We start from the raw sequence: 22,782 nt of genomic DNA on the forward strand, positions 1-22,782 counted from the left end.
CAAGTAAATGGATTCTCTCACGATAATCTGTTATATTCAGAACATACGTGTTGGTGTAATGGTGACATTTGGACCGTAATTCCTGTGAGGGAAATCCCAGAGAAAATGAGGGCTCCAATTGCCCGTGACAGCAGCAGGATGCATCTGTGAAAACTAGGTCTGCCCCCAATAAGCGGAGTTTGAAGGGTTTGAAGTTAAGAGTCAAGGGGGGGGAAAGAGTCCAAGATGCGAGACGTGAGCTCTTCTTCCCCTAGGGTCTTGCATAGAATAGAATCATAGAGTTGAAAGGGACCACGAGGGTCATCTACTCCAATTCCGTGCACAATGCAGGAAATTCCAAACTACCTCCCCCCCATACCCCTAGTGACCCCTACTCCATGCCCAGAAGATGGCCAAGGTGCCCTCCCTCTCATGATCTGCCTAAGGTCATAGAATAGCATTGCTGACAGATGGCCATCTAGCCTCTTCTTAAAAACCTTCAGGGAAGGAGAGTTTACCATCTCCCAAGGAAGCCTGTTCCACTGAGGAACAGCCTTCATACTGTCTTTCCCCCAGTTTCACATTTCCCTCATTCAGGGTCCATTTACACCAGTGGTTCCCAAAGTGGGCAGTACCACCCCTGGGGGTTGGTGGGATTACCTAGGGGGGCACTAAGAGGCAAGTGGGAAGCAGGGGGAGCTAGAGGTGGGCCCCTTCAACTGTATAGTTCACTAATTTACAATAGATCAAGTTTTGCCACTATGCTGGCAAATTTGGTGGAAACTACCAGAATTTTCCAGACTTTGAAGAGCTGGTTCAAGTTCATCAGTTTTGTTGAATAAATTTCAACAAAAAGGTTTTAATTTGATTTTGAATAGCTGTGCAATTAATTGTTACTATTTTGAAATTTTATCGTTATCTTCTTTAGTGAGTCATGCAAACCCCTATTTGGAATAATGCTTTTAATAGGCTAGGGGGCACTGGGGTTGAGTTTGTGGAACCAAGGGGGCAGTGGCCCGAACTGTTTGGGAACCACTGATCTACATGTTACAAAGTCCTTGTGTTTGTTGGGGAATGTCACAAGAACTTCGTATCACACGCGTGATGGGAGTTTTGTGTCTCCCAGACGCACACCCATTCTTCCGTTTGCGACCATGATACGCAGGAAGAAGCAGCAGTATCCTCCCGCCCCCTGCTGTTTTTGCATCCTCGGATTGTCCCTTGGAGCTGCTGTTGGCTCAATTGTAAAAACGACAGGTATGGTGAGTGGTTTAATCCTTGAATATAAGGTAGGGAAGAATTGAAGTTCTCCCTTCCCTTTAAGCCTTCAGATTCATTACTAAAAGTCAAACCTGTGAAGGTTGATGATTCTGAAGCTTCAAGCAAAAGTCTCTGGAGCTGGGACCAAATTTTTGGGATGCGGAAGAGGATACCAGTGTGTTTCTTCTTCCTAGAATGCACCTACAACAATTCAAGTAGAATCTGTGAGCCTATCAGCACTGAACATCAAGGCTGGCATGACAAGAGTCTTAAGATCTGGGCCTGGAAAATCTGCTTCCCCCCTGCTTTGTTCTAATTTTTGTAATGTCTGACTGATGAAGAGTTCTGATGAACTTGAAAACTTGCACAATGTTTTGGGTCATTTAGGTTGGACCCAATAAAAAAGTATTGCATGGATTTTGTTTCTTTTGTCTGGATTTTGCATGGGCCAACGTGTTCACAGTGTTTTGGGGGCAACATAAAGATTGTCAGTCAGTCAAGTTTGATCTGCCTATCATGATTCGCTTCATGAATCGCTCCCTTCCTTCTGGGAGCTAAGGGCATGGCATATAATTATTCCCTTCTCCAATTTATCGTGTGACCTAGGTTAAGAACATAAGAAAGGCCATGCTGGATCAGACCAAGGTCCATCAAGTCCAGCAGTGTGTTCACACAGTGGCCAACCAGGTGCCTCTTGGAAGCCCACAAATAAGAATCATAGAGTTGGAAGGGGCCATACAGGCCATCTAGTTCACTGGTTCCCAACCAGGGGTCCATGGACCCCCAGGGGTCCGCGAGAACTAAATTAAGGTCCGCGAAACAAAGTTACAAACCCATAATAAATTAATATTTTCAATTAAAAGTTTTCTATTATAAAAATACATTCAAATAGTATTCTAAGTTTAATGTTTAACTAACAGTTATGATTAAAGTTTATTTTCAAATTGTCGGAATTTTTATTTTGAACCTTGGGGTCCCTGCACCGAACAAAAAAGTCCTAGTGGTCCCTGGTCAAAAAAAGGTTGGGAACCACTGATCTAGTTCAACTCCCTGCTCTATGCAGGACCAGCTTAGAGCATCCCTGACAAGTATTTGTCCAGCCTCTGCTTAAAGACTGCCAGTGAGGAGGAGCTCACCACCTCCCTAGGTAGCTGATTCCACTATCGAACAACTCTTACTGTAAACATTTTTTCTCCTATTATCCAGCCGGTACCTTTCCTCCCTCAAGATAACTGCAGCAGCATTGTACTGCCTGTGTTCCAAAACACCTAATATAACAGGCCTGCTCCTCTGATTCTGGAGAGAATAGGTATGCATCATGACTAGAATCCATTTTTACTAGTAGATACTAATAATGATGCATGGTTAGTATCCCTGCGTATTGTGGTCGCAAAATGAAAAAATTAAGCGAAGATGTGTGATTGGCTCAAGGTCACCTGTTTATTTTCATGATAGAGCACAGATCTACATGCACATCTCAAACGGGGCGGCTGACCAGTCCTTGTGTAACTATTTGCACTACATGGTCTTCAGCATAGCCCCCTACCCTTTCTTGGTCAACAGAGAAGTGCCTGTTGTTATTTCTGTACTTTAGATTCTCACTTCCATAGCATATCACATGAAGCTGCCTTATATTGGGTCAGGTCACTGGTTTATCAAGGTCACTATTGTTTACTCTGGGTCAGGTCACCAGAGTCTCAGATGGCCAATCTTTTTCACTGGAGGTGCCAGGGATTGAACCTGGGACCTTGTGCACGCAGAACAGGTGTTCTACCTTTGAGTCACTGCTTTTCCAATCCCATTTCTAGCCACTAACCTCAGGGACAAGAGCAGATTGATGGTTGGTTGTTGATTGCCCTGAATGATTATTACATTTTATGAAATTGCTTTTAAAATTAAGGCAGAGGTTTCATTCAACATGTTTTCGGATAGGCATTTTTTAAAAAAATGATTATGCACTAATCCCTTTAGGTCCCTGCTCATTTGAGTAACCATCAAAATGGGACTTTTCTATCCAAAGGTGATGCTCTTATCTATGAATTGGTTATTCAGGGAAGGTACTCTTTAATTAGTTTGCAGCATAAGTTATTACAACCGGATTTCCCACCAGTGGATTTTTGCTGTTGAGTTTAGAAAGTGTACTTTTTGAAAAATTGTGTACAGATCCTGTATTCCAGGTCTGTTGAAGAGTCTTTTTTTTTTTTTTTACTAATTAACGATGACAACAAGCTGCTGGAAAACCATATTATGTTGCATAAATCCTGGAAACCGTCATAAAAAAGTAGATGATGAATGTAACTGGTGATTGATGCCTGAATCACCACACAAGTGGTTTGTGTAACTGAGCATAAGGCAGCTCCATATATCTCAAGCATGTCCTGGGGAACAATAACAAACAAAACTTAGTCCTAACATGATGGATGGCGAAGGAATGGATGGATGATCGGACAGGGAAGATGGAACTTCCGTGATCTCAGTCAGGAGGGCACTCATGACTCCGTCTGGGGTTTAAGTCCCAGATGCCGGCACATCAGTGACACCAACAGTGCTCAGGTGTGGTTTGTCATATCCTATGCCAGGGGTTCCCAACGTGGTGCTTGTGGGCACCATGGCATCCACCAACACCTTTACTGACACCCAGCAAGTGTTTTTAGGAAGTGGGTAGGGCTTATGCCCAGCAAGGCTTCTGATTGGCTACTGGAGATTTGATTGGCTATGCAGATTTTTTAAAATGTTGCTTTGGCTGCAGCTGACACTACAGCACAAGGATCTGCACTGTGTTACTGAAGTTAAGCTGTGGCAATAATTTCGTGGCAGGCTTACAGTGCTTCTCTATGGAGAAAGGGGCAACCCCTTCAAGACCCCATAAAGTTGGAACCCCTGACTCAATCTTCACCAAACGTCAGGGTCCATGCAAGGAGAGCCCCTTGAAACTACCCTGAAAACTTTGGAACTTTACCTCCAAAAATGCCCCCACAGGAGCTTTGGAAAAAATCCCTATAGACTATAATGGACCTAAATTTTTCAGTAAACCCGAAAATAAATCCGAATATTCCTTTAACACTATGGGTATTCGGCTTATTTCAGCTTTAGATTAAAAAAACAGGCTCAATAAACCTGAACGTGAAATTTACTGGGTTTTTTTTTTTTTTTTTTTTTTGCACACCCCTAATGCACACCCTTAATATATGCCATGGCAGGAAAGTAAGGAAGTATTTTTTTCCAATACACAGTTGGCACAGTTGGCAAGGATTGTGTAAGGAAAAGAACATTGTGTAGATCAGAGGTCTGCAACACGGTGCCTATGGGTACCATGGCGCTCACTGACACCTTTTCTAGCTCTCGCCAAGTGTTTTTAGAAAGTGAGTGGGGCCATGTAGGGCTTTTGCTCAGCAAGCCTTCTGATTGACTACTGGAGAGGGGAGGGGCTGTGGTTCCATGGTAGAGCATCTGATTGGCATGCAGAAGGTCCCAGGTTCAATCCCCAGCATCTCCAGTTAAAAGGACCGGGCAGTAGGTGTGCCTGCAGGTTCAAAAAGATTGGGGACCCCGGTGTAGACTGTGGAAATTGCAATTATACGCTATGTTGTTGTTGTGGGGTATGTGATCCAACTATCCCACCCAAGCTTATAGAATATCTGTTTAGGTAAGCATGTATACCACACCCTTTAGCGAAGCCCAGTGTAGAAAGCAACAGCTTGGCACAGATTCTCTTAAGGTGATGTCCAGTTCACTACAACATAGCAAGAATCTCACTTTGACTGGGCCCCTATTCTGTAGCGTTCTTAGAATAATGATGAATGCAGTTCTCTTCTGTCTCAGTAAATTATTTACCCACATTTATTTAAAAAAAAAATACAAGCCCCTCTTTGGATCCTCTCAAACATTATTCTGCTTGAGAGACCAGGAAAATGTTTACACAACATCAGTCTAAATTTGACAGTTGTAAAGCCCATTCGAAAAATAACTTCGGAGCAATTCATTATTGCTTTAATTAAATGACAAAACGTCAGGATGGGCTAGGAGAGAAAAATGATAATTTACCAACTCTTGCTTTGGGACCTTCACAGGAGAGCTTTGTTGCCACCAGGTAAGAGATGGTTCAATAAGTTGCTTTCCCTCTCACCTCTCTGGTGCGACTTCCTTTCCAGATGGTTTCACAGCAGCGCAATCTGAATGAGATTTCTACCCCGTTGGCCCTCTGCTGTTATTTCTCTCGATCGATCTCTTCTAATCAATACTTAATTGTGTTTTTCCCCTTGCCCATTTATTGACTAAGTTTTCTTTTCCACCTTTCCACAAAGTTATATTTGTAGTTATTTCAGCTGCTTGTTATGCTATTTTCTGTTTCATTCTACCTCTAAATTAAATATTGTAGCCAAAGCAATGAAGACCCTCACAGTACTTCGAGATTAACAAATGTATCACGGCATAAGCCCTTGTAAACCAAAGCCCACCTCATCACAGGGGGCTCCAGCTCACGACAGGTGATGCATATTGGGACCAAAAAAAATCCCAACTTCTGAACTTGGAAAGAGGGGAAAAGATCTTGGGGTTGTAGTGGATAGCTTAATGAAAGTGTCAACCCCGTGTGCTGCAGCGGTGAAAAAGGCAAACTCTATGTTAGGGATTATTAGGAAAAGGACTGAAAAGAAAAAGGGCAATATTATAATGCCCCTGTATGGATCTATGGTGTGCCCTCATTTGGAGTGCAGTTCTGGTCACCATATTTGAAAAATGACATTGCTGAGCTGAGAAAAGTACAGAAAAGGGCAACCAAGATGATTTGGGGGTTGGAGCACCTTCCCTTTGAGGAAAGGCTGAAGAGTCAGGGTCTTTTCAGTTTAAGGAAGAAGAAAAGTTGGTTTTTATATGCTGACTTTCTCAACCACTTAAGGAAGACTCAAACCGGCTTACAATCACATTCCTTTCCCCTCCCCACAACAGTCACCCTGTGAGGTAGGTGGGGCTGAGGGAGTGTGACTAGCCCAAGGTCACCCAGCTGGCTTCATGTGTAGGAGTGGGGAAACCAATCCAGTTCTCCAGATTAGCCTCCCCCACTCATGTGGAGGAGTGGGGAAGCAAACCCGGTTCTCCAGATCAAAGAGACAAGTAAGGGAGACAAGTAAGAGAGATAAGTGAGGGAGGATATGATAGAGGTTTGTAAAATTAGGCACTGGTTAGAGAACTGACAAAGATAACTTTTTCTCCCTCTCCTGACATACTAGAACTCGAAGGGATCCAGTGAAGCTGATGGGCAGTAGATTCAGGACAGACAAAAGTAAATACTTCTTTACACAACTAGTCATTAAAATGTGGAATTTCGCAGGGGACCCCTCAGCCTGTATGCCCTGTGGTTGGCCTTCTAGAGTGGTTGACCACTGTGTGAGACAGGATGCTGGACTAGGTTTGATCCAGTAGGGTCCTTCTTAAGTTCTTATGAACTTAATGATCCAGCAGGGTTCTTCTTAAGTTGTTATGCTGCAATAAATGAGTTAGTCTTTGAAGGCACCACAAGACGCTTAATTGTTTTAGTTGCGGAAGACTAATCCCCCTAGAATCCACTTCAAATAATGCAGTTCTAGTTAGAGAAGATACTGGATTGTGTGAGTATTTGGGGTCAATTTGAAAAATGGAGTTTCTTTTATGGTTTATTCCGAAAAAGGAGCGGTACTCTTTCCCCCTACTAAACAAATCAATAGAAAAATTGACATTTAAATGACCTTTTTTGTACATAAATAGCTTAAAGTCTGTCTTTTGCATTTTTATGCAACCATTCTTCATAAACACCTGAAGCTGCTTTATACTGAGTCAGACCATTAGTGTGTCAAAACCAGTATTGTCTACCCTGACTGGCAGCAGCTGGTCTTTAAAATGGTACTGGTGTCCTCTTGGTAACAACGAGGATGCCGTCTTGTCTAGTTTAGCCCTCTGATATACCGCCTTTGCATGGATCCTTGTGTGTGTTTTAATCCAGGCTGAGATCCAAGCACCCAGTAAGCTTCCGTAAGGCTGTTATACCAGGTTCTGTCATTGAGTTCCGTCATAATTACAATGTATGGTTTTGAGCATGTGCCGAGTGCTTTAAGAAAACCCACTGGCCTACTGACATGGGCAAAGGATTTCATACCAGAATTCAACCCTTCCAAGAATGCTCAAGGCCCTTCACCTCACCATTCTAAAAATAAGGTTTGCATATTTGCTATATAGTATGTTTTAAAATAGCACTGACCCCCAAATGCACCACATTGTGCTCATGTCACAAACCCGGTTTCTGAACCATTTGCAACCCTAATAATCATTTGTAGTTGTGTCGCTGCTCAAAGAAAATACTGTTAGATTGGCGAATAGCAAATTGCAGAGATTGTGCTCCGTTTGCAAATGGCTTTAACATAGTGGTTTAATATTGCCACTCTGCAGGAATGCCTGATTATCTTTATCTATTAATGTAAAAAAAAAAACCTCACAATTATTTATAGCAGAATTAAAAATAAAGCATCTGTTGTGTCGCAGGGAAATAAAACGAATAAGCCACCTGTGTGTACTTGTTATACTTCACGTACTTACTGTCTCTTTTCACCACCTAATCGTTTAACATTTCTGTTAATAATGCTCCATTTCTTTGCCTGCTCACCATGAAGTGGAGAGAGATTACCCACCGGCCAGTTCTACCACATCGTTGCATAGCGCTGCGGCACATTTGCTTATCCCATTTAGTAAATCTTGCCCTATTTTGCATGTGGGACCCCGGCACAATTGTTGGGGGCATGTTTACGCAGTCGCTCGGTTAAGCTTGCTGGTTAATGATGTGTGAGATCTTTGCACTGATCTTATGTTCCGGAGTGTTCCCCCGTGCCAAAGTTTGTAATCTACGAGTAGGGGTATGTGTGCATGTGTGTGTCTGTGTGTGTTTGTTTTGTCTCCTTTGGCTTGTTTTGGCTGCCTGTTGTAAGGATTAGCAGATGTTTCAGTTAATTCACGATGCTCGGTGCCACCTAATAGAACTGGCACTTTAATTGCCTGGCACCAGATGCTTGATGGGTAGCGCGCATGTTAAAAGAACATTCATGCCATGAATGCCAATGTTCTTTAGAGTGCCGTAGCTGGCAGTAGCAAGTCTTATGCACAGCAGTGGCTTGCACCACCCAAAATGGGTTGTGATCAAAGCTCTATCCCAGCCCTGGCCCAAGCCTCACAAGCTACCTTCTCCCACACAACCCCCACCCCCGTACCCCTTCCACTTTAACAGACCCTCTAGGAATATAATATCAGAGGGTAGCCATGTTGGTCTGTATTGAAACAGTTAGATTCGTGTTCAGTAGCACCTGAGAGGCCATCTAACAACCATCAAGATAGTTTCCGGTGGAGCAACAAACTTTCTGACTTTGCACTGGTGGCCAGATTAACGCACCTGATTAACATGAAATCAATAGATGAATTTGCGTTGAAATGGCAGCCTTTCTATGATTATTTACCTACGTGATAAGTAAACAATTTAAAAACTAATAAATTAATGATTTATTACAAGAAAATGTTCAGTGAGATAAGAACATAAGAAAGGCCATGCTGGGTCAAACCAAGGTCCATCAAGTCCAGCAGTCTGTTCACACCGTGGCCAACCAGGGGCCTCTAGGAAGCCCACAAACAAGAGCACTGCAGCAGCATTGTCCTGCCTGTGCTCCACGGCACCTGATATATTCGGCATGCTCCTCTGATCCTGAGAGAGAATAGATTTAAGATGTTTAAATGCTCAGCATAAATTATAGAAGTTCTGGTATTAGGTTTTTTTTAAAAAAGTTCAGTCTATGCTTAGGCTTGGAGAATGAAATATGTTTGATTGAGTTTTAGGATGTTTAAATGTTTAGGATGAATGGCCAGAGTTATGGTAATAACCTTTTTAAAGTTTAGGTCATGCCAAGGCTCAGAGGACGAAATACGTTTTACCTTTTTTCCCTTTATCTTTTTTCTTTCCTGTATCCTTTTATATAAAAAAATAAAAATAATTTTTTAAAAGATAGTTTCTGGTGTTTGTCTGTAGTAGGAGAGCAAGATTTGAGTCCAGTAGGTACCTTAAAGAACAACAAGATCTCCAGGGTGTAGGGGTTAAGAGCGGCAGACTCTGATCTGGAGAACCGGGTTCGATTCCCCGCTCCTCCACATGAAGCCTGCTGGGAGACCTTAATCCAGTCACAGTTCTCTCCAAACTCTCTCAGTCCCACCTAGGGTTGCCAGCTCCAGGTTGAGAATACGTCAGTGGAGCATAATGTCATAGAGTCCACCTAACAAGGCAGCCATTTTCTCCAGGTGAACGGATGTGGGTCACCTGGAGATAAGTTGTAATAGCAGGATATCTCCAGCCACCACGTGGAGGTTGGCAACCCCAGCCCCACCTACCTCACAAGGTGTGAGGAGGGGAAGGGAAGGCGATTGTAAGCTGCTTTGAGACTCCTTAAAGGTAGAGAAAAGCAGAGTATAAAAACCAACTCCTCTTTTCTGACATATTGAACGTAGTTAGGTTGGTGAAATACTTATCAGAGGCTGAGTCATCCCCAAGATTTGTAAGGGGGAATCAATTGAGAGGAAGTAAACAAGTACTCCTGAAAAGTGGGGTGACGCGTTTGGAATAGGCTTCTACACTTCCTGGCCAGCAGGAGTGAGACTTGCTTTCACAAAACAAATAAGCCCTATGCACTGAGTAGGGTTGCCAGGTCCCTCTTTGCCACTGGCGGGAGGTTTTTTGGGGCAGAGCCTGAGAAAAGTGGGGTTTGGGGAGGAGAGGGACTTCAATGCCATAGAGTCCAATTGGCAAAGCGGCCCTTTTCTCCAGGTGAACTGATCTTTATCGACTGGAGATCAGTTGTAATAGCAGGAGATCTCCAGCTAACACCTGGAGGTTGGCAACCATAGCACTGAGCCATGGGCACTTCTCAGGGTGGAGGAAGGGAGCCTGCATGATCCGCACATCCCAAGAACCATCCCAAGCAAAATAAAAGAGGGTTACTTGTGGAGACTCTCTTGTGCTTTGAAGGAGATCCCAGGAAACGTGTGACTGTAGAATTGCCTCCTTTCCTAGTTGAGGTGGCCCCTGGGAGACTAGTCCACCATGTTTCTGACATAGATTATCCTGCTGAAATCAGAATTATAAGAAGATTTCTAGGCTTGTTTTATCCCAAAGATCATCATCCATTTCTCAGTGACTTGTTATTGGTATATGTTGGAAAGGCAAATTATTTTGTAAAGAAAAGGTTTTTTAAAAAAAGACCCACAAATATATCTAGAATTGTTGCTCTGGGCTTCTCCCAACGAATCTCTCTGGAAAAGAGTCTGTTCTTCTTGCAGGTTGTATCAGGAGCTCAGTGCTGGGCAAGAGGACACATCACATCTCAATTAAGAACCGAAGATAAATGTAGTGTGGTAAATGGAGGTCACAGGGTTACCCTCACTGAATGGGAGGACTGGAAATGGAAATTGGAAAACAATCCAGGGCATCTTAAGAGATAAGAATGAGGGAAACTTGATTAAAAGAATAGATCCTGTTTTTGACCTCAAGGTAGTTTCCCACTTTTAACAAAATGGCACCGCCAGGCTGACAGAATTGCATTTTTGGAAACAAACTGTTAGGCAAAGTGTGTGGGAGTTTGCTCATCTTGAAACCGATTTCACAAACGCGCACGCATTATGGTGAAAAATCAGGAAGGAGCAGGCTGCCTGGTGGCCCCTTTTCACGTTCCTCCTCTGCCACCCCTCGTCCTGCATTGCTATCTTCAGGTCAAAAATAATTCTAGTGTTGGATTATTGTTACTGTTTTTTTAGTGTACCACACAAACAGAATCACAGATCGTGAAACACAGTTATGCATGTTAAGTTGTGGACTTTCCTTTTGGCCTTTTCCCTTTGGTTTGGTTTTGTGCTATGTATATACGAAACTAAGCAGCCTCGTAGCCCCATCTGGCTCATCCTTATCAGAGTTCGGAAGCTAAGCAGGGTTGGCCATGGTTAGTACTTGGATGGGAGGCCACCAAGGAAGACTGGGGTTGCTATACAGAGGCAGACAATGGCAAACCATCTCTGCTCATCTCTGGCCTTGAAAACCTCATAATCTTGGGGTTGCCATGGGTCTGTGTGACTTAACAGTACAGTTATAATGTGTACAAAAAACAGTTTATTAAGAACATAAGAAAGGCCATGCTAGATCAGACCAAGGTCCATCAAGCCCAGCAGTCTGTTCACACAGTGGCCAACCGGGTGCCTCTAGGAAGCCCACAGGCAAGACGACTGCAGCTGCATTATCCTGCCTGTTCTCCACAGCACCTAATATAATAGGCCTGCTCCTCTGATCCTGGAGAGAATAGGTCTGCATCATGACTAGTATCCATTTTGACTAGTAGCCATGGATAGCCCTCTCCTCCATGAACATGTCCATTTCCCTCTTAACGCCTTCCAGGTTGGCAGCCATCACCACATCCTGGGGCAGGGAGTTCCACATTTGACACTCAAACAATAGCCCTGTGTAACCAGCCTCTCTTTGGGAGTCTTGCATGGTCATGTTGAACACATGAACCCGCCTTATCCTGAATCAGACAATTGGTCCATCAGACTGGCAGCGGCTCTCCAGAGTCTCAGGTAGAGAAGAAGAAGAAGAAGAGTTAGTTTTTATATGCTGACTTTCTCTGCCATTTAAGGGAGAATCAAACCAGCCTACAATCACCTTCCCTTCCCCTCCCCACAACAGACACCCTGTGAGGTTGGTGGGGCTGAGAGAGTGTGACTAGCCCAAGGTCACCCAGCTGGCTTCGTGTGGAGGAGTGGGGAAACCAACCTGGTTCACCTGATTAGCCTCCGCTGCTCATGTGGAGGAGTGGGGGAATCAGTGTCCACCGCTCCAAACCATGGCTCTTAACCACTACGCCACGCTGGCTCTCAGGTTTTTCACATTTTAGAGGTTTTTCACATTGGTGGTGGAAAGTGCTGTAAGGTCACAGCTGACTCATGGCAAGCCCTTAGGGTTTTCAAAGCAAGAGACATTCAGAAGAGACATTAATTGGCTGCCTCTGCGTCACCCCTCTGGTATTCCTTGGAAGTCTCCCATCCAAAATACTTGCCAGGCTCAAGGCTGAGAGTGTGTAACTGGCCCAAGGTCACCCAGCAAGTTTCCATGGCAGAGTGGGGATTCGAACCTGGGTTTCCCAGATCCTAGTCCAACACCTTAACCACGCTGGCTCTCCTGCTACTTCCCCCCCTCCCAACTGGGATGTTGGGGATTGAACCCGGGACCTTCTGCATGCCAAGCAGATCCCCTGCCCCTGAGCTACAGCCACTTTGCTTGAGCCACGGCCACCTTTTGTTCTCCTTATGCTCCCTTTATGTTCTTCTTCAAAGACTGAGTGTTGAATAATAAGAGCGGTAAGCATCATTCTCCCTGCATCAAGTTAGTGATGCAGATTTGGCTCCTGGATTGCTGATGTTGATATTTTTTTTGCATTAAATGGAGACTACTTGCATATTTTTAGAACAGCTGTCCTGGCTAGGGCTAGGAAGAGTTTATTGTTCTGTGGGTTTTTCTGTCTTCCCAAAAGAGCGACGCTTTCTGTTTGGGATAATGTTTCCCGAAACCAGATTTCTGCAGCATTGTAGCACACTGTACACTCTTAGGACTTTATTATGTGGAATGATACCCATTGGAAAGCCACACAATGCGGATTCAAATGGTTGTTTCACATCACACGAGCACTTAGTTTGATCATGCATCATTCTTCATTCAAAAATTATTCAGGCTCATCCAGTACTAAATTACTGTTTTACTTTGCATCACATTAAGAGATCACGTTAAGAGAGGGAAGATCACACATAAGGCTTAACTGCACAACAGCTTGTGTAGCACAACCAACACTTTTCTCTCTCTCTCCCACGTATCTGATGGAAGTAGGCACAGATCTGGGATGCTTGTTCAAAGCAATGGTATTAATAACTTCCTTGTGGATTAGTCCTTCAACCCCAGCCGTGTACAGTAAATAACCTGTGAGCCAGTGAGTCCACCAAGCTTCCCAGTTAGGGTTGCCGGGTCCCTCTTCGCCACCGGTGGGAGGTTTTGGGGCGGAGCCTGAGGAGGGAGGGGTTTGAGGAGGGGAGGGACTTCAATGCCATAGAGCCCAATTGCCAAAGCCCCCATTTTCTCCAGGTGAATTGATCTCTATTGGCTGGAGATCAGTTGTAATAGCAGGAGATCTCCAGCTAGTAACTGGAGGTTGGCAACCCTAGGTCTGATCCAGGAGGGTTCTTCTTATGTTCTTATGACAGTTTATGCCTGGAGGCTGGCAACCCTATTCCCAGTAGCATTTTGCGCAATTATATGAGGTGAGGAAGGATACAATGGCAACCTTTGTGACATCAGTGATTCATAGACTTGTACTTCCATATATCTGTGAGAGCCAGTGTGCCGTCGTGGTTAAGAGCGGTGGACTCTAATCTGGATAACTGGGTTTGATTCCCCACTCCTCCACATGAAGCCAGCTGGGTAACCTTGGGCTAGTCACAGTTCTCTCTGAACTCTCTCAGCCCCACCTACCTCACAAGATGCCTGTTATGGGGAGAGGAAGGAAAGGCGATTGTAAGCCGCTTTGAGACTCCTTAAAGGCAGAGAAAAGTGGGGTATAAAAACCAACTCCTCGTCCTCGTCCTTCTTCTTCTTCTTCTTCTTCTTCTTTAGAATTATGTACCGATCCATACAATTCCAAAGTGGCCGTTTCGGATCATTTATAAAGGTCTACGTACCCATGTATTAGGGATTAGGATCTGCAAATCAGTGACAAATAGTACGATGGGTTATTGGTTAAATCGGGGCACAGTGTAACAATGGGAATGGGACATATTTAAGGACTGTAGGTGTTCTGGATGAGTGTGACCAGTGGTTACAAGGGACTTCCCACGTTCTTCATGGGACTGTTCTAGTTTGGGCCAGTAAATATGTGGTGCTTGTTTTGAGAGCAGAAAATCTGATATTTGTGGTATCGCTAATCCTAGTTAAACTAAAGTGAGATGGAAGATCCCGGCTTTACATGAAGCAGAATGTGGATCAGTGCTACCCAATATCTCCATCATTAAAAAGCTTCATTGGCACAGTGCCAAGGACCTTAAGGGTGTTTTGAATGTTCTTATAAATATGCATAGGGTTTTAATCAATGATAAATAGACTCTACTGTTAGGTTTTTCACCCCTGCATACAGACATTTTTAGAGTATTCTTAGCATGCGTAAGTACGTTAGCGATCAAATATAAGGTGGAGTTTTGGAATAGATGGAGGACATTTTGTCTAGATGGCCAATTTTAGATGCACTATTGGGGGAAATAAGAGAGGGAAGATCACACATTTTATGAAATTTAGATGTGGATTTCTTAATGTGCAAGCAGCTTATTTTGTATGTAGCATAATTTCCTAAAGCATAATTACCCCCTACAAATGCAGGTATAATTTGCATTTTTTTCCCTCACAGGCAAGCCTCTAGTATAGTTCTGTCTACCAAGTGTTTGCAGATCGTTTTATACGAAGTGTTTGCAAATTGTGTTGTATTCAGGTGGTTTGGGTCTTACAGCCCATTCCTGAGGTTGGGGGCTGAATGGGCATAGGAGGCGGCGTGACCCCTACACCAGCATCCGTGCCACTTGTGCTGTGCAAATTAGCACAGACACTGGCATAGGGGTACTTACGCCAGTCCTCCTGGACTGCGGTGGCAGCACGACCCTCATTCCGGGGGCAGAGCTGCCATTAGGCAGCTTGCTAACCATTTTGATGGTGCTGCATTGCTGTTCTCCATGGGACTTCCCCCCATTTTCCAAATTTTCTAAGAAAATAGCCCTTTTTTCCTCCCAGAGCAGCCGCAAAACCTCTGTAGAGGCGCTACGGCGCCGCCACACCGTCCCCCGCGGCTTTGAGGAATGGGCTGTTTGAATGAAATCCTTATGCGTACAAAGTGCTGTCAAGTTGCAGCTGACTTATGGCGATGCAGTAGGGTTTTCCAGCCAAGAGATGGTCAGAGGTGGTTTTAGGGCTGTCAAAAAAAAAAAAAAAATTCGGTACAGTTCGGATTCGGCCGAATTTGGCCCTTGTGGGTTCGGTACGTGCCGAAGTCCGAACTCCCCCACTTCGGATCCGTTCAATTCGGCGGGAATTCAAAGTTCGGAAAGAAATTCGGCCGAATAAAGCCATTAAAAACACAACCGTGCCTTTCCGCGGCTCTGGGGGGGGGCATTTTTGGGCTTAGAGGTCCCAAACTTTTGGCAGAACTTCAAAGGACGTTTATTGAAAGCCTCCCCAAGTTTTGTAAAGATTGGGTCAGGGGGGGCTGAGATATGGGCCCTGAAAGGGGTCCCCCCACCCTTAATGTTGTGCATCTCTCAGCAGAGCTTGCCGCCCACGCACAAAGCTCCCAGCCCCGACACAACAGCGGAGAAATTAGCAAAACAACTGCAAACACAACCTTGTTAAACAACACCTTTGCAACACACAACTGAAACCTCCCCCCTCAAACCAGGGAGCGAGAGACTCGAGGGGGAACACACCCCAGGCAGAACCGACGAAAGCCCCCTTTGGCTTCCCCCCCACCCACAGAAACTGCTCCCTCCCCACACACACACAGACTCTGCTTTCCCCCACACACACACACATACACAGGAGAAAAATTATAGATTAAAGCCCCCAAAGGGGTCTTACTGTGGCTGTCTTCTGTTCCATCAGGCACGGAACGTTTTGCTCTGGAGAGGAGATGCACACAGGATCGGATCGGCTGCCCCATTCATCCCAATAGGGGAAAGGGAAAAGGGGGGAGCCCATATCTCGGGACCCCCTGACCCAATGTTCACAAAACTTGGGGGGTATCTTAAGAACACTGGTCTGAAACTCTGCTCAAAGTTTGGGATCTGCACCCCCAAAAATGCGCCCCCTGCAGCCATGGAAAGAGAAAAGGGGGGGAGGCAATATTTCTGCCCCCACTGAACCCCATCTTTACAAAACTTGGGTAGTATCTTAAGAATAATTCACTGAAGCTATGCTAAAAGTTTGGGGGCTATATCCCCAAAAAAGCGCCCCCTGCAGCCACATAAATGGGAAAAGGGGGGAGGGAAAAGGGGGAGAGCCCATATCTCGAGACCCCCTGACCCAATGTTTACAAAACTTGGGGGGTATCTTAAGAACACTGGTCTGAAACTCCGCTCAAAGTTTGGGATCTGTACCCCCAAAAATGCACCCCCTGCAGCCATGGAAAGAAAAAGGGGGGGAGCCCATATCTCGGTACCCCCTGACCCAATGTTTACAAATCTTGGGGGGTACCTTAAGAAGCTTCATCTGAAGTTCCAGTGAAAGTTTTGTGTGTGCACCCCAAAAAATGTGCCCCCTGCAGCCACAGAAAGGAGCGAATGTGCACAAGCACCCCACACACACACACGAGGATTTCGCTCTCTCTCTCTCTCTCTCCCTGGCTGGGCCGCACATCAGCTGATTCCTCCAGTACTCAATCCTGACTGATTGGCCAGAAGAAGACCCAGCTTGCCCACCGATTGGCCGGGGGAGGAGAATGCTGCTTACTGACGGTTATGCTGCTTACTGACGGCCGAATTGGCCGAATTTATTCACGAACTCCCGAACTCGCTGAATTCGGCCCCCCCGGTTGCCCGCCAGTTTTGAGTTCGGATCTGTCCGAACAGAAAAGCACCGAATCAGGGGAAATTCGGTTGATTTTCAGTTCGGACCGAACCGAATTGACAGCCCTAGGTGGTTTGCCATTGCCTGTCTCCGTGTCACGACCCTGGTATTCCTTGGAGGTCTCTCATCAAAATACTTGCCAGTCCCTTGGTTTGAATCTAGCATGGTTTTATTTTTGTTTATATTTTGTTTAAGCATTTATATTCTTTCTTTTATTAAAAAAATAGTTATGGTCACTTGCATAAAAACTGCAAAAAATAATCACAAGTCAAGAGCCAGCATAGTGTGGTGGTTAAAACCGGTGGACTCTAATCTGGAGAACTGGATTTGATCCCCCACTCCTCCACATGAGCGGCAGACACTGATCTGGTGAACCGGGTTGGTTTCCCCACTCCTACACATGAAGCCTGCTGGATGACCTTGGAAGTCACCGTTGTCTTCAAGCTCTCTCAGTCCCACCTACCTCACAAGGTGTCTGTTGTGGGGAGAGGAAGGGAAAGAGATTGTAAACTGGTCTCCATAAGAGGTAGAGAAAGTCATCATATAAAAACCAACTCTTCTTCTTCTCCTTCAGTTTAAAAATACGTAACTCAACAAGAACAAAATATCTAGAAAGTAGCTGTTTACAGTAGATGGAGTATTTTTAAAAAGTCTGGTAAAGAAGTTCTTTTAACCTTGAATCTGAAAGATGTCAATAAAGCTCCCAGCACTTGTTGGGGAAATTTTAAAATTGTTTTCTGGTTTATGACCCCAGAAGAATTTTACACATAGGGTTTTGGCCCAGGTTCCATGAACATCCTGTTGTAATCTGTGATCAGGACTGCCATTAGCGTCAGCACTCTTCTCAAACCTCACAGAAGACTTCAGGCTGTCCAGAGAAGTGTTCGCTGGATAGTACAGTAAAAAAAACACACACTCTATTAGCTCTTGCCCAAGAGCCAAATCTTTCTCCTGTGAACGACAAATTGATGTACTTAAAACTCTTTAGCTAGCATAGGCAACTAAATCCAACTTTATTTTCCATTTTGCCCTGCAGTTTCTTTCGCTAATATCTCTCTATTATTCACTCCCAGCCTATCTCTTTCAAAATGTTTCATCCCTGAATTTTAATGATGGATTAGGATGGCACAAAAAATAAAGCGTGGTGAGATTATGCAGTTGAACTTGCTGGCTTTAGAAGTATGACTTGGCATGGATTATCAACTGTATGCTTAACGGTATCTATACCGGTCGATAATCGCTATGACGGTTTTGACAGCAAGTAGGACTGGAGAGGTTAGATTCGTGCCGCTATCTTCGGTGCACATTTCATTGGAGTCAATCTGCAGTGTAACCTCCAATTTCGGTATGAGCAGGGAATAGGTCTTAAATTGCTTTGGACTGTGAACTGAAACGAGCGCTTCAGCTAAGCTTCCAAAGTCTGCTTGGCAAAATTCTTGAACTTGAAGTCCTCCTTTGTAGGAATTAGTGTACCTCTCATGTGTAGATTGTCATGCATGATAACATACATACTGGGTACATGCCGTAGGCATGCATGGGAAATCTGTAGACAATTGTACAGTGCTGGAAGAGTTAGTATCCCAACCAGACTAGTGTAATCTCATCAGATCTCAGAAGCTAAGCAGACTCAGTCAGCCCTACCTAGTGAGTACTTGGATGGGAGACCACCAGCGAAGTCAAGGGTTGTTACACAGAGGCAGGCAATGGCAAACCATCTCTGTTGGTATGTTGCCTCGAAAACCCCATGAGGGGTCATCATAAGTTGTCTGTGACTTGACGGCAGTTTCCTCCACCAAGAATGTTAGCAAAAGATGGAGGATGATGATAAGGGTGGGAAACTGTAAGAAAACTAGGAGAAAAAACAGTGAGGAAGGATACATATAACCAGTCTCCTGAACTAAAGAAAGCTGATGTTCACATAATGATTTGATGATATTTCTGGCTGCTGGTATCTAATATCTTGCAATGGCCTCAAAAAGTTTATTTGTATATTCTTTGTGAACACTTTCCTATTAGAAATCTCTTTTTTCCCTATCTGTTTTTCCCCCAGTAGCCTGAATCTTTCTGCGTTTCTTCTTACAGGAGTTATATACACTGCAGATGTCCTAGATCGAGAGACAACCCAGTCTTACTGGCTAACCATGTACGCAACAGATCGAGGTGTAGTCCCCCTTTACACCACCATTGAAGTCTACATAGAAGTCGAAGATGTGAATGACAACGCCCCGTTAACTTCGGAACCCATTTACTACCCATCAGTTCTGGAAAACTCCCCCAAGGATGTATCAGTTATCCAAATCCAGGCTCAGGATCCCGATTCCAGCCCAAATGAGAAGATGAGCTATCGGATTACCAGTGGGAACCCCCAGAATTTCTTCATCATCAATCCAAAAACAGGTAAGGGGATACCTTTACATCTGCTATCAGAAAATGTTGTTTTGTATGCATTGTTGACAGGTTTTGTTTGCAAATGCCGTTCTGCTTTCTACAGCATCCTGTAAGATCCGATGAAGGCTTAACGCCGGCTCTCTGCTAACCATAGTTTGCAAACTGGGAGCCAGACTTAGTAAGAGGAAGATGTCTTACCTTGGCCATGTCTTACCTTGGCCATGAATTTCACCTCCCTTTCTTGTCAACTTTAACCAGGAGTTATCCCTACATCTACATCGCAGTTAGCATGTTCTTGGTAATTGGGATTCAAACCAAGAATTTGAAGTGTGTTTGGGAACAGTGGTCAGGAAGAGCTGAACCCTGGTTAAAACTATCAAAAGAGTGGGAATTTGACCATAAAGGTGCAGTTTGCGTCAGAAACACACAGATCTGAAGCAATCTCTCTATTTGCAAACCGTGGCTTTTCAGGAATTAATGCTATATCTGTATTTGGTCTTCCTGATCTTACTACTCTTCATTGCATATGGTCACCCTTTAATGAGATTTGAAGTAGGTAACAGTGTTAAAATTAGGTCCTTGTACGTAAAGGTGTACATTTTTTTCTACTCATTAGTTATAGAATTGATACCGCTACACTGGCGGTGATCTTTGTTACAGTTGGGCTAACTAACCTTCCCATTTAATCCAGGATCTGAAACTCTGCTTGGAAATGGCTCCTTATACTGTACTGAATTCCACATCCGTTTGTGTGGCTCTGTGTTTGTGTGTTCATGTTTTCTTTATGTTTTAAATATTAAATTTATTTTATAAATACTTGCCTGTATTTTAAACACTGTTTTGATTGTTTGATGCCGTGGGAGCTCTCAGTTGGCTGGAAAGGTGGTATACAAATGTTTTAAATAAATAAAATTCCCCCAGCAACCTTATTAAATTTCCCAAGCCCCTTCCATCCTCCTCAGGTGTGCCTGATTTCTCCGGGTCATTTAGATTTGTTTTGCCCCATCTGCTAGTATGACGACCAGTATTTTTGAGAAAGAGGGTTGCTCTATTTCATTAAATGGTTTTGCCCTATTTCCTTGAAGGAGTCATAACCTAATGGTATCTGGAAGTTTTTTTTTCCATGCAGTACTATAATTTGTTTTTGCCTGTTCACTAACCTGGAAAACTTTTTAAAATGCTATAAACCCGAGGAGCAGACTTTGAGGCACAACAAACGTGCCTGCAGTGAACTGATATTCAGAAATCCTGGCAAGTTTCAAGTGAGTTTGCTGAAAAGCAGTATCCTTAAACCAGTGAATAGGATACTGAACGCAGAGGGGCTCCGTGAGATAGATCACACTTGAAATGGCCTTATTGTGCAAAAGGCATTAACCATAGTCTCTGTGATCGAATTTACGATGTTAAAACAATCATGGCATTTTATGGAAGGTAGTTCATACAAACACACATTTCCAAGTGAAAAATATGAGTAGATTCCCAACGTGTTGCCTCACGTTGCCTCCTTTATTGCTTCTGCATTAAGATGTCACCAGGACTCTCATATATGTTCCTGCAGTTCCTTGGATTCCTTCTTAATTATCCGTGCCTCATATGTACATTTGAAGCTGCCTTATACCGAATCAGACATTGGTCCACCAGGGTTGTTACTGTCTACTCAGACTGGCGGTGGATCGCCAAAGTCTGAGGCAGAGGTCTTTCACATGACCTATACTACCTGGTCCTTTCAACTGGAGATGCCAAGGATTAAACCAGAGACCTTCTGCATGCCAAGCAGATGCTCCACCACTGAGCCACGACCTTTTCCCAGTTTGTTCTTTGAGATCCTTCAATTTTGTGTCTTCCCGTGATCAAAAGCTAGACTGTAAGCACCCTAGGGCTCTACCATTTAAGGAAGAATCAAACCAGCTTACAATCATCTTTCCTTCCCCTCCCCACAACAGACACCCTGTGAGGCAGGTGGGGCTGAGAAAGAGTGACAAGCCCAAGGTCACACAGCTGGCTTCAGGTGGAGGAGTGGGGAAACCAACCCGACTCACAAGATTAGCCTCCGCCACTCATGTGGAGGAGTGGGGAATCAAACCCAGTTCTCTAGATCAGAGTCCACTGCTCTTAACCACTACACCATGCTGGTGTCACCATGTCAGCAGTGACTTGAAGGGGGAAAAAAAATGAGAACATTGCTCAAACTATCACATATCTCTCTAATGATCACACTCCAAGGAGTTCTGAGCAGCATACACGGCTTCCCCCTTCTGTGTTGTCTCAAACAACAGCCATGTGGGTAAGTAAAGCTGAACAAGGCAGCCTGACCCAGCATCCCGCACGAGCTTCAAAGCTAAGTGGAAATATCTTCCCACCATTGGTTCGACACACTTACTATTGCATCACACTGGCTCTTGAGCTGCAGGTTGCTCCAATGGCCAGAACCGGATTGTATGACGTATGCGTAGCCACCGCTGAAAACAGCAGTCTTGCGTCTTCCTCTTCTTCTCTGCTCCCCTGGTAATGTGTACCCATACAGAATGTGTGCCATCATTGCTTTGTCTGTCTCCACAAGCAGCAGCCAGTGAAGTGCATTGTGGCACTGAGAAACTTGCAACAAGATGATGTCCTACATTTCATATTACTGTATGTTATGGAGAGGATAGAAGGAAGAGGAGAACTGGGGCTGCTTCTTTCTGCAGCAGTCCCATGAACACATGAAGCTGCCTTACACTCAACCAGACCCTTGGTCCATCAAAGTCAGTATTGTCTACTCAGACTATCAGCGGCTCTCCAGGATCTCAGGCAGAGGTCTTTCACATTACCTACTTGCCTGGATCCTTTAACTGGAGATGCCGGGGATTGAACCTGGGACCTTCTGCATGCCAAGCAGATGTTTTACCACTGAGCCACAGCCCCTCCCCATGTGCTCTGTGACGTCAAGGTCTTGTTTCTGCAGCACAGATTTTTGCTAAGCTGTTGTGCTTCCGAGACAGCGTGGTGTAGTGGTTAAGGTGTCGGACCAGGATCTGGAAAACCCAGATTCGAATCCCCACTCTGCCATGGAATCCCCACTCTGCTTGGGCCAGTCACACACTCTCAGCCTCAACCCAGGCAAGTATTTTGGATGGGAGACCTCCAAGGAATACCAGGGACGTGACGCAGAGGCAGGCAATGGCAAACCCCTCCAAATATCTCTTGCCTTGAAAACCCTACGGGGTTGCTATAAGTCAGCTGTGACTTGACAGCAAAAACACACACATTATGCCTCTAAACATAACTATACTGGGGACTACAGTCCAGATTCTCTGGTGGTTTGCTGCAATCACTAGGCTTGAGTTCTCTAATGGTTCCTGTAATATGCCAAAATTCTGAAAACTGTCAAAACGTGATCCATAGCAAGCTATTACCTTGAAGCCTAGCAACTACTAAAAAGGTATAGTTAGGGGCAGGGAATGGTGGAAGAAGATAAATAC

General features: G+C 44.5%; 1 protein-coding gene across 3 annotated transcripts in view; it reads left to right on the forward strand.

Annotated features, from left to right (window-relative positions):
* The window catches only part of FAT3 (FAT atypical cadherin 3), a 372,853-nt gene that overhangs the window by 99,902 nt on the left and 250,169 nt on the right, over positions 1 to 22,782 (forward strand). For all 3 annotated transcript variants that reach the window (XM_056858070.1, XM_056858072.1, XM_056858071.1), the window contains exon 2: positions 19,016 to 19,330. In XM_056858070.1, coding sequence (XP_056714048.1) covers positions 19,016 to 19,330 — 315 coding nt within the window. The remainder of the gene's footprint in view (positions 1 to 19,015; positions 19,331 to 22,782) is intronic.

Source organism: Euleptes europaea, chromosome 12 (assembly GCF_029931775.1).
Source record: "Euleptes europaea isolate rEulEur1 chromosome 12, rEulEur1.hap1, whole genome shotgun sequence".
NCBI classification, from domain to species: domain Eukaryota; kingdom Metazoa; phylum Chordata; class Lepidosauria; order Squamata; family Sphaerodactylidae; genus Euleptes; species Euleptes europaea.